This window comes from Ceratosolen solmsi, unplaced genomic scaffold (genome assembly GCF_000503995.2).
Source record: "Ceratosolen solmsi marchali unplaced genomic scaffold, CerSol_1.0 scaffold6, whole genome shotgun sequence".
In the NCBI taxonomy this organism is placed as follows: domain Eukaryota; kingdom Metazoa; phylum Arthropoda; class Insecta; order Hymenoptera; family Agaonidae; genus Ceratosolen; species Ceratosolen solmsi.
In genome coordinates, this window is record NW_011948414.1 from 12,718,154 (window position 1) to 12,731,880 (window position 13,727).

General features: G+C 21.1%; 1 protein-coding gene across 12 annotated transcripts in view; it reads left to right on the forward strand.

Annotated features, from left to right (window-relative positions):
* Klc (kinesin light chain) overlaps window positions 1–13,371 on the forward strand; it is a 29,868-nt gene extending 16,497 nt beyond the window's left edge. For 8 of the 12 annotated variants that reach the window (XM_011507057.1, XM_011507055.1, XM_011507056.1 and 5 more), the window contains 5 exons: window positions 1,390–1,742; window positions 4,568–4,771; window positions 4,961–4,972; window positions 6,548–6,664; window positions 7,011–7,266. In XM_011507057.1, coding sequence (XP_011505359.1) covers window positions 1,390–1,742; window positions 4,568–4,771; window positions 4,961–4,972; window positions 6,548–6,664; window positions 7,011–7,139 — 815 coding nt within the window. In that variant the 3' untranslated portion in view covers window positions 7,140–7,266. Of the gene's footprint in view, window positions 1–1,389; window positions 1,743–4,567; window positions 4,772–4,960; window positions 4,973–6,547; window positions 6,665–6,951; window positions 7,267–13,260 lie in introns of those variants that run through there. The other 4 variants (XM_011507060.1, XM_011507059.1, XM_011507065.1 and 1 more) reach the window with 3 other exon arrangements.
* The last annotated feature ends 356 nt before the right edge of the window (window positions 13,372–13,727 follow it).

The window sequence follows — 13,727 nt, forward strand, 5'->3', positions numbered from 1 at the left end:
TGAAATAAATAAATAAAAATAAAATTCCCGAAAAATCGATATTACTTATTAGATCTTTAATTAAATTTAAAAATTTGTTTACCTTCAAAGTTTATTCAGCTCACGAGTACCTTATTAACTGGTCGAAAACACTCAGTTTTCATTCGCGGAACCATGGTTATTATACATACTTCTATACTGATAAACGATAGTCCTTTCTTCTGTGAAAACGCTATTTTTGAACAAAGGTTGCTTATGTATATAATTATATTACGTTACCCTCGACTGATACGATCAATTAAGTATTTTTATATCAATTTTGCTTTGTTACAATTTACATTATATTTATTATTTCTAAGAAAATATTTTCAGATACTTTTATTTGGACATGTTTATTTTTTAATCAAGTTCTGTTAATTATAGCACTTCCTAGTTTATCATCAAAGAATTTACTTCGAATGTCATAATAGTAAAATAGAACATCTTAAATCATGAAATATGGTAGTTTTTAAACCACAAATTATCAAATTTGATTCACAAATTATGAGATTTTAAGTTCTAGTATGATTTTTGTTACTGCTTTTATCGTATACAATAGCAACTCTTGAGCTCGAAAAATAATTTGATATGTCCAGCATTTTTTAGGAATATAGAAAAATTTGGATCTTGACTTATTTTGACTTAAAAATTTATAATAAGATTGATAGTATGATCTAATTAATGGCTTAATAATTGTAAATTTTATTTGCATTAAAATCATTCGCAGTATATTATTTCATGAATTACCGTATGACTTTATTTCTTTTTTAGTCAATTTTTCATTGGCGAAGTTGTTAATCGTTTCTATATGTATAAATTGTAATTCTGATTAATATTATTATATTGTGGTTACTACACACAACATATTTATGGAAAAATGTTGAATTCAATATCGCATTATTTTAATTTATATTATATTATTTAATTTATTTATATTCTATTTTTTTTTTTTTAAAGGAGAGAGTGCTGCTCTAATATTAGTATATACTTGTTACACAAACGCATAAAAGATAATATTGGCAATTTCATTATCATTCTTGATATTCGCACAAGATTAGTTTATTCTTTATTTGTGTTTATAACAAAATTGTTCGTACTGGTTAAACCCGTATCATCTTCATAAATTTAATAACCCATTCAGTCATGTTTTTTCCACTGTTAGACTATATTCATGGGACATAATCCAAATAACTAATATTTATAGATTCTAGCTACATCTCAATTTCTTTCTCAAACATCTTATGTTAGTAAATATTCGAAACAATTATGAATTTCATTTTTTATATTAGTTTTAAAAATTATTAAAAAATTGGAAATTAAATATTTAAAGCTGTAATAATATAACATTATTATAAATATTTTTTTAATTAGGTAAATATAAAGAGGCCGAGCCACTTTGTAAGCGAGCATTGGAAATCCGTGAAAAAGTATTAGGCAGAGACCATCCCGACGTCGCAAAACAGTTAAATAATCTTGCATTACTATGTCAAAATCAAGGCAAATATGAAGAAGTTGAACGATACTATCAACGAGCTCTTGAAATTTATGAAGCAAAACTTGGTCCAGATGACCCTAACGTTGCAAAAACGAAAAATAATTTGGCTTCGTGCTACCTTAAACAGGGAAAATACAAAGATGCGGAGGTGCTTTACAAACAAGTGCTTACTAGGGCGCACGAGAGGGAATTTGGTGCTATTGATGGTGATAACAAACCAATTTGGCAGGTTAGAAACTTTAATCTTATAACCATATTCAAGTAAATGGCCGTTTTATAACTATTTATGACTATTTATAAAAGTAATATTCATTATTATTATTATTTTTTAATTTTTGTATTATAATTCAACATCATGAAATGAAGATAACAATCAACAATAATATTAGAAATATAATTTTAAGATAATTCAATTTATATTTATTTTTACATTGCTCTATCTTTACTTAATATAAAATTTTATAATGCAATAATAAAAACACGATTTTTGTGGAAGTATTAATTTAAATAATTGAAAAAGATTTTTCAGTCTTTTTATGTTTTATCAATATATTTAAATTTATTCATTGTTTTAATCATTAATTTTATTTTACATAAGAACTAATTTATTTTATTTAGAATAATTAACTTTACTGTAATTATATTCCAATGTTCAAAGATATTAATTTCAAAATAAATATTTATATATATTATAAATATTATAAATTTGTAAATTATTTGGTATTGAGAATAAAAATTGAAGATGAAACGTAGTCAAATATAAGGTTAATATGTTTATAATATAATATAAGGTTTACTTGATATTTAACTAATTTTTTTTAAAAAAATTATGCATAATAAATTTACATGCTTATTTTCACAATCTTTACAAATAGCGACACGTAAAAAAAGAACATAAAGAAGTGAAAAATGAATGTAAGTGGTCAGAAAAAATCTCATTTAATTGTACAAATATAAAATTATTGAATTAATGAAATAAATTATAATATTATTATATAAAGTATAATGTAAATATGATAGAAGATGAGGCTAGAACGCAGTGAATTAGGTTTTCTTAAGTTAGAGTACAATGTTATCGATAATATGATACTTACTATTAATATAGCTGTAATAGTAATGTGACCTCAGTACAATATCAAATTTAGCGGAGAATTCTTAAATCTATTAAATCAAATTGGTAAAAAAATTGATGGTTTGCATAATAGCGTGAACTTACACAAATCTTGCAGACTGCCACTTATCGATAACATCTTTATTCGTGCCAAATATAAATAATTTGTATATTCTCTTCAAAAAACTGTAGCAGGTGCTGTAGGATTAATAAATATCGAAGGCCATATTCTAATCTCAAGATGACTACAATGGTTTTCAGCAATATGTTACTATCTAAAGTAATATTATATTAGGATATGACATTTTATTGGGTCAAAAAGGTCTAAATTTTAGCGTTACGGACTGGATTAATATAGCGTATTTTTATGCTTATATAACAATAACCTCATCTAGATGCAATAAAGTGGTAAATATTCTGAGAATACCTACATCTATAAAAAGATAGGTAGATACAAAGCTAATGATATAGATTAAAACAGTTAATTTTCTTTGTCGTTGCCTTGTTTTTGTTTGGTTTGTTGTCATATGTTAATGCAACAAGTGAAACAGGCTTAGAATCAGTATGGTTTATTACAGTCGTTACATTTTAGCGTAAACACAATTTATTAGTACGAATTTTAGTATTACATAGGTCCTTCCTAGTTGGTGAGCTGAGTCCATAACTTGAATGCAATCTTGTATAAATCCGATCAGATAGCTAACATTAGAAAATATGTCGTTTAGCAAATTTACGAAATCGTTATATAATTTAAAAATCACTTAACCACATGTCCGGTATTATAAGACTGGAATATTTATTTTCATTAGTAGTATCTGAATTAGTATTTATTAAAAAATGTAGACAGTCACTTTTTACTGTAATGACACGACAAGTATTGCTACGCAAAAAGCCGTAAGATACTGAGACAATGCGCAGCATTATATATCCACACAAGAAAGCAGATGTTCATTTTTAATAGAAAACATGATTATTCAAGATCATAAATTTGAAAAATATTTAAAAGATATATTAATTCTGTCTTAGCTTCGGCAGCAATTATGCTAATAGTTGATATATATTAATTAGGAGCATCTAATAACAGCAGTTTCAAGACAGATGCTCTTCGTTGACTTATACAATTCAGTGTTGGAAGAAACCAATGGAAAATATTTTATTTTTCTTGTAATTTTTAAGCTTAAGGTAGTCAGAGATAAGGATTATTTTTAACATAATTGTTAATTTCTAGATAATATAAATTATAACTATCATATATATCTATAGTAATTATTTTTATATAAAATATAAACATTTATCGCTATAAATAAACAGGTTGTGTAATACATCATTTATTAGTACACCAAATTATTATGAGGTTAACATTCTATTAAAAACTATAAAATGTTTTATTTATTAATTATTGCGTATTAATGTACGTAATAAATTTTGTTTAATATGCTTGTTTCATAATTATTAACTTACATAAAAAATTATACATCAATCATTTTTGTTACTTGCATATTTATTATTCATTCAATTTATACTTAATTAGGAATATAATTGATTTACTACTTTTTACGTATATTAATACATTTAATAACTTTATGTTCAAATTATTATGAAATTTATAGACAAAAAGTATTACATTTTTAAAAAATTAAATTTTAGATAAATATGTCGTATAAAAAATCACTGTCTTTTCAATCAACTTTAATATATATTAAATTAAAAAGTAAATTTATTTGTAAAGTATTAATTCATTTTTTCTATAAAAAAAGAATGAATAAGTTAATAAGTTATTTAATTAAAAATAAAAATAATGTTTGTTATCATAACTGGTCTTAATACTTTGTATATATATAAATATATATATATCGATTATGAATTGAAATGAATAGTTCTTTATTATTATTCGAATTTATCTAAAACTAGTTAGAGAATGATTTTTTACTATTTCCAAACAGGTAGCAGAAGAAAGAGAAGAAAATAAACATAGAAATAAGGAGAATGCTCCTTATGGAGAATATGGTGGCTGGCACAAAGCAGCAAAGGTTGATTCTCCTACTTTCAACACTACTCTCAAAAATCTTGGTGCACTTTATCGAAGACAGGGCAAGTACGAAGCTGCTGATACATTAGAAGATTGTGCCATTCGATCACGAAGAGAGGTATAGTCTATTAAATAATTTTTGTTAAATATCCAATACTTTTTATCAGTTTGAAAATAAAATAAATTATAATAAAATATAATATTGAAGTGTTTTAAATTTCATAATATTAAAATACATTCATATTCATTGTGTAGTGATATGAATGATTGATATTGATGAATGAATTAATTCTTTTGTTGCAAGCAGCTTGTACAGCAGGTGAGTCAGAAAGCAAATGTGAGGCTGTAAAATATATTACTATATTAATATATTTAATTAATTATATATTTTAATCTATTTGAAGTTTCACATGCATTTGATATTAAGGTATTTTTGTAAATGGCAACCGATTCTTAAACATTTTAGTCTATTTTATAATTTAAATTATTTTAATTTAAACTATTTTAGGTTACGAGATTTTTACATATTCTGTCGTATTATTACTCAGCTAAAAAATTCTATATAATTATATTTCTTAATTTGTTTTTGGTGAAATTCACATATTAAGAATACATTTATGATTAAATATGAGATAATAATACACATTAAACTTTTTAAATTTTAAACTTTATAAATTTTGCATAGTTAAAAAGTAATAAATTTTTATGATAAATGTTCATTTTATTCAAAAATAAATAACCGTTTAATATTATAATTTTAAAAGTATAAATTAAGTACAGACAATTTATATATATAATCAATTTAAATTAAATAAATTGTATAATATTAATTATAATTTTAATTTAACTATGTTTTTATGAAAGTATGGCGATAGATAATTTATATTTTAAAAATAATGTTTAAAATTTAACCCAAAAAATTAAATAATAATTGTTATATTAAGATTTTAAAAAGTATTTAAAATTAAAAAATTGAATTATTTTAAAATAGATCAATGCTTCCTTTGCTAAATTTTAGTCTTGTTTGATTTTTAAATTATGCATCGTATTTTATTTATCGTAAACGTATCGTATAACATGAATCATTGAACTAATTTAACTTAAATACTAAAATTTAATTTGTTTATTTTTTTAAACATTACAAGAATATTGCTGCATTAATAATAAACTAATATTAATATATCAATAATAATATCGATAATATTAAGTGCTTTAATATTATTGTAGATAGAATTTAATAAAAATGAAAGCGACAGAATACTAATGTTTATGTAATTATGTATCTATAATACTATCAGTTGCAATGTTTATATAAACTAAAATAAACCATTACTGATATTATTTTATTACACAATAATTTTTTAATTCATCGAAATTTTCAACAAACGAAATTAATAAAAATTTTATTTTATATTTTAGTTAATGAATAATGTAGAAATTTGTTTTATAATAATTATTTTTTATCAATGTTTAATTATATATAAATAAATATTAAAATAAATAAATAGTAGATATTTCGTAAATCTTTTAAAATAATAAAAAAGTAATTTAATATGAACATAAAATTTGTAAAATTTGATTACTTTGGCTTTTAAAATAATATAAAATAATCTCTATCACTATCATTAAATTAAATTATGTCATTATATTAATTTATATAATTTACAAAATAAATATAAATTGCTAAAAAACATTTACTTAAAAAATTTCTAACGCCTTTTTATTTTCCTCAAATATGAAAATGGTTATTTTTCATTATTATCATTCATATTATATAAAGTTATAGTTTTAAAAAGATGATTAAGAATAAAATTCTCTGTTATTTTTTCAGTGTTAATACCTTGAACGTATCGCTATTTTTATTTTAAAAATATTTTTATCTCCTTGTTCATAGGCTTTAGACTTGGTAAAGCAGCCGAAAGTTGCACAAATTCTGGGTGATGAAAAAGGAACAAATCGTCGAGGCTCGAGGTCAAGTTTAAACAATAGCGAACACGAGCAACATGATGAGGTGAGATTTCATTTAAAATAGGTAGGATATTATAATATTAATAAAATTCTTCTCTTCCTAGATTATAGAACATTTAATAATAATTCTGTTCACTTTATTATTGTTATTAATTTTATAGCAGTATGAGTAATATAATTGTGTAGTATATATTGTATATATATGGCACCGTATGCACGTAGATAAAAAATAGTATTTATATTTGTTTTACTAGAACAACTAATTATCCATTAGTTTGTCTACTATTCCTTTTTCTTCTTTCTTTTTTTGTTTCTTTGTTTCGTTACCGGGCTCCCGTTCTGTGATCAATTCGGGACCATACACAACACATTCGAATGATCTGCAAAAGGGCTCCTTGACAGTGGTACAGAGGGCGCTGATGCACGAAGGACAGTCCGGACATCATGACGCTAGTCCTAACAAACCTGGTTTTAAAAACAAGATATTTCACGTTTTAGGAATACACCCCTCTTCGTAGGGAACTCCTTTTTGTTTTGTATAATTATCGTATTTTAATTTTTGTTTTAAATTTTTCTAAACTATATTTTCACTAGATTAAGATCTTGCAGTATTTAATTCAAACGGTTGTTTGATTTACAACCAAAGCAAGGAAATTGATAATTCTACAAAAACTTTGCTCTTAAAATAAATTTAAAATACAATTATTATTGAATTACCAAGTTAATATTAACATAAAAATCGAAAAAAAATTATATATTTATATTAAATCAATTTTGTAATTTAAATAAAAATATGCATGACTATCCTTTATAATTTTAAAAATATTTTCGTTTAAGCACTAATAAAATTTTAATGAATTTTATTTAGTGAGCAAAAATTTATTAAAATTATATATAAAACATAAATAATGAATAATATTCTAGTTGTTCATTCAGAATTATTTAACTGAAATAAGTAACTTTTCATGTGTTCAAAAAAAAAATTGTTTAGAAACTCGTAAAATTGTTATTTTAAGAAATTTTGGGCTAAGCTAATATTTAATTTAATACATTCATGAATATATTTTTTTACTTATAAATATAAATATTGATATTTTTCTAGAAAGAATTTCCAAATATTTAATATATATGATTTTTTAATAGTTTTTTTTTATATTGTTTAAATTAAATCATTATGTATATTGCATTTTCATTTCAAATAAATATAATACAAATGAAGTTGTGTTTTGAAAACTGTACAATATGAAAGTAATTAAAACTATTTTAACTCTTACTTCAACTCAATGTTTTGTCCAATATTAACCTATTTGATTATAAATCAATATTAAATAAATAAATATTTTCTCTTCATTAAAATTATGTTTTTTTAAAATATATTACATTATTAACTAAAAGTAACAAACATACACATATATAAATATTAATGTATTTTAGATAACACTAATTAATTTTGAATGCTTACAAAATATTTTATTATAACATTCTTTACGTTACTATAAAAATTTTAAATAACGAATTGAATTATTAATATTTTTATTACAAAAATATAAATTTGGAATTTTTATCATACGTAGTTATTAATAAAATTATGAGCATGTAACTGAAGTTAAAAATAAATAGAATTTATAATTAAAAAGGAAAAAACTTTTTATTAAAACTGCAAACTTTAAAAAATATACTTGTGAAGTTATTTATACTAAAATTTATAAAATAATTCAATTTTATGAATGAATTTTACATAAGTAAAATTTTACTTAAATTAATAATAAAAACTTGGTTATTACTATTTTACAGAGAATTATGTGATTTAACTAAATAATTGAAATTTCTATTACAACGTATTGTATTCAAACTAAATCAATAGATGTATAATTTTTAATAAATATAATTAAGTTTACATATTTATAATTAAAAATCGTTATTACAGTTAAGTAAAATCTATTTTATCAGTTAAAAAATTCGAATACATGGAAAATAATTAAAAAAAAACTATATTTAACTAACATTATATAGTCGGAAAATCGAGCAATTTCCTCGCTTTGGTTAAAAGAATTGGCATTAGATGAACAAAAAGTAATCATAATATAGTAAATTCTTTAAAAGCTATGACAATCACATTGCGTCGTTAGCGCATGTAATTTTGAAATTTACAGATTTTTTCCAAATGATGCAATATTGCAAAAATATTTCTTATGTATAAAAATCGTTGTAAAATTATCTTGAATCATACATCATGATTTCATAAACTCAAGAAATAAATTTCTTTTAAACTGAGGAACAATATAAATTATATTATATAATATTAATCCGTGACTATTTTGACATAATTTTCAGTACAAAAATAATAATAGCATATAAAAGTTATGTATAAATTACATAAGGGCAGTATCATTGTAAAAAAAAGTACAAGTAAATTTTAGAATCGATTAATACCATAGTAAAGGGGATGGTAAACCATTTTAATTTAATATCATCTTTACTTAAATTCCTATTACATATTTGATGTAATAAGTAATTAATTTGTAATAAATAAGTCAATTTAAATGAAATGATTCATTTTATTTCCATTTATGATAAATGTAAATTATGTATTTGAACAAACTAAATGTTTGTAATTAAAGAAATTTTGTATTAAAATTGCTATACGTCAAGCAATTTTTATAGAGAACCATATTAAAATTTTAATAATTAAGCTATAATTTGTATATAATGCTTTATAGTAGAAATGTTTATTGCAATATTTGATATGCTATATATTAAATTAAATATTGAGAAACTAATTTTGAATTTGTAAATAAGAATAAAATATTTTTGTTAAAAGTCTCTACAATTTTGAAAGTTTTGTAATTAATTTTCACCTTATAAAGATGACATAGGTTCAAAATTATACAAAATTTGACAACTATGTCTAAAATAATTAGTTTGATATATATGTTCCTTCTGCCTAAAGATTTATTCTATAATTCAAAATATAATATTAATTATGCGTTAAAAACAAGAATAATTTGTTTTTTAATATAAAATAGTTTCATTGCAGAGGAATACTTTCATTAGATTATAATTAATTTATGTTTCAATATGTATTTAGAGAAAAATATAAATTATTTTGAATTTAATAATGCATTTAATGTTAACCGTTTTTAAGATTTTAATATTTTTAATTAAATAAGTTGCTCCATTATAAAATATATTGCTTACAAACTAAAATTTATAAGCTCTGTTAATTATAAAAAAAATGTTATAATTAACTAAAATCTAATCGGACATTAGTGCAATCTAAATGTAATTCGCATTATTAATAACTTCAATGTAGAACGTTGATACAATGTATAACTTTTTTTTTATTTTTAAAAAAGAGGAAATTTTATAATGTTTACATATTTTTTAAGAAAAAATTGAAAAAATGATTTTAAACTTTATGGACATATATCATAATATAAAATATGAATAAATACGATTATAATATTTTCATACATGAGTAAGTGGAATTAATTTTTATTGTAATAGAAAATTTATAGAGACAGAATATATATATATATTCTGTTATAGAAAATATATTAACATATTCTACTTTTTTCTATTTTTTTAAAATATTTTATTAAGGCACTGATTTTATGAGTTATGATTGTAATTATGATATATATGCCTTTCTTATAAATAGATTTAAAATTATTCATTTGTAAATCTATAAAATAGAGCATTATTGTATATGTACATTGCAAATGCATTGCTTTGTATATTAAATGTAAGAAGAGTCTTAATACTATAATCAACAAAAGAATTATTTTGTAATAAAAATTTGTTAACTATAGGTAACAAAATTTTTATTTATAGATTAATACTGTATTTATTGGTAACATTTATAAATAAAGCTCTAAATTATAACTACAATGAAAATTTTCAATTTATTTATTAACTTATTGAATTAAAATCATCTAAATTATATTATTATGATAGTATTTAAGTTTCTTCTTTTTATATTTATAAAGGGGCGGAATACACTGAATTATATAAAACTTTCAAAATAATTGTTTTTCATAAAATGTAAATCATATTTTAAAATAAAATTTAAATTTAGTACAATATAAATAGTTTAAAATATGTATTATACTTTCAATAATTTAAAAATTAATATCATTCCCTATCTATTACATTAACATTTTTATCTAAATTTTCTAAAATTGAAAATTGTAAATACCTAACTTTTCAATAACAGTTTTCTTAGATGTCACTGTTTCAAGTAGTACTTATTCTGTATTAAAAAATTAGAATTTCCTAGTTAATTTTTTACTTGATTAAATATTTTTCTATATTATAAATAGTGTATGTTAAGTTGATAATAAAAGGGAAATTATAAATTTCTAAATATTCTTTCATTTTTTTGGGTTCAAAAACAAGTTATTGATAATTTTATCTAAATTTTTATTTGGTAATTAAACTTTAATAAAATTAGCTATTTTAATAAAAAATATTTATTAAGTAAATAATTTATAGATCTTAAGCTGAATTAAGACGGTATTATCGAATGCCTGTTTAATCTTTTGGTAATTTAATTCACACAATCATTATATTAAAATGAAAGAAAGTGAGGTCTTAATTTTATCTTATTTTAGATATTTAAATTTATTTTTAATGACTTTAGTGATTGTCAAATTTTGATTTGTGATATTAATGCACACGAAAAGAATTATTGTTGTGTAAGTAGATATTATATGAATTATGCAGATTTATATTGTTTATTTAGTGCTTTATAAAAATGAAAATTTATTTCAATACAATCTCATTTTAACTAGATAAATAATATAAATGGAACTGAGTATATATTCTTTGTTCATCAAAGCTTTTTAATATTGTATATTAAAATATTGATTTTTCCGCATGCATTTGTGTAATATCACCATATATAAATACCTACGTTTAATCACCCTGGATGTTTGCATCGTCATTATTTATTATTCTATCATCTCAAGTCCGCTGTGACTGGAACTGTAGAATATGTAAACACTTCGAGCAAAAAAATTATTGCTCAAAAATGATTTATGGATCGATACGTTTAATCGAAGAACAAAGCAGTGAGTCTGGGCTGATTGAAAAGGTGCGTACATGTCGACTGCATAACATTTCCAAATTTAGTTTCTTTTTATTTTTTAATTATAAAACTTGATATTATATTTATATGTCAAATTTTATATTCGAACTATTGACAATATTTCGATTAAATTGATTTGTTTATGTTTTCTAAATAAATTGAACTAATGAAGCTAATTTAACATAAAAATTTGAATTAAAATTATATAAATATTCACGGAAATTTATTGATATCTACAATATTTTAAGTTAGATAATTTTTGTAAATACTTCATGTACATTACACAAATTAGTTTAAAAGCGATCTTGTCAATAATTAGAATATTAATACGAGGAAATATATTCATTTTATTCGTGTAGATTTGTAATATTTTATATTCAAGCAAATGAAGAACAAATTATTAAAATAGCTTTTATTAGTAATTGTAGTAATGTTTTATTCGTTGTTAACATTTTCTGCTTTGCCGCTTCGTGTTTTTAGTATAAAATAATAATTAATTTTCCTATTTTAATAATTAATAATCCTATTTTATTTTAGTTCCACCTTTCAGCTAAACCAGTCTTTTCATTTATACCTTTGAAAATGCAAAACTAAAAATAACTTTAAAAATCTATTGTATAATAATTTTCTAGTATTTAGACATTTTTTAATTAAAAATATATTTATCTATCTTACGTTCATATAGTATATAATTACTTTATATGATTATTTAAGCATTTATTGAAATATTTAAATTTATGTTTACTTAACTTCACATGTATATATTATTAACCTATTTTATTTACTATTAATTATTGAATTTGAAAAAAATATTAGAAACTAAAATAATTTACATATATACTACTAGTACTATCTTAACGTTCCTGCCTAATAATATACCACAAGTTAATATATGATAAAAAAATGTTTTTCGAAATGAGTATTACTTTGAAAAACATGTTCATTTATAATATTTAGATTTTTTTTATCTTACATAATTTAATTTTGTTGTTATGTAAACATTTAAATATAATTATTTAATAAATTATGTATAAAAAATTTGAAAAATTTTTAATTAAATCTCAATAATGTTCATTTGAATCCATATAATTTAAATATATATAAATGTTAAATATTTATTCTTTAAATTTAATTTATTTAAAAGAAAATTACCCAATATACAATTAAGTCTGTTTTTTCGTAATATAAAAGTATGTTTTATTAAATTACTATTAAACATTCTTGACTAGAAATATAAAAGTTTTTAATATTTCATAAAACATATCTATTCATTTAATAAATATTTACAAATGGTAACAATTATAATTTATAAATTATGAAATATGTTGTAAATTATTTATTTTTAAAATCCTACAAATCTTCGATAAATAGTTATCAACTTATATTTTTGGATTAAAAAATTACTTATTATTAAATTTGGATTTTAAAATTACATTTTTAGTTCTAAAATTCTTTTACGATAAGTTTATAGCGGATAAGTTATTTTATATGTTTATATCAAAATATATAAAACTTAGGAATTATCTAGCAAATTAATTTTTTTGTTACAGGATCACAAGCATATAATCCGTGCCTAAGTAAAGGAAAAATGCATGTATCAACAATATTATTTTTGGCAAAAAGATACAGCAACGTCCACACCCATAAGTTTATAACCACACAATGATTTTATTGAAACTTTTAACATATTTATAATACACCAATGAACCATTCCACATAATTTCTTTAATATAAGTGTATTCATAAATATGATGAAAATTCTTCATCTTTCATTAATTTTTTATTTCATATTTTACTTAAGTTAAGTATAATAATATGACATTTAATTAGGTATCTATTTTCTATTTAACTTCTAATTACTTTTAATATCGTGTGTATATTGGTATTCAAAAATACAAAACCCACATATTCACAAAGAATGTATGCTAAAAAGTTATAAAAAATATGGGAATTTTTTTTGTTTCAATTAATAAAAAGAAAAAAGTAAAGTTAAGAACATTAAAAAAATAAAATTAAT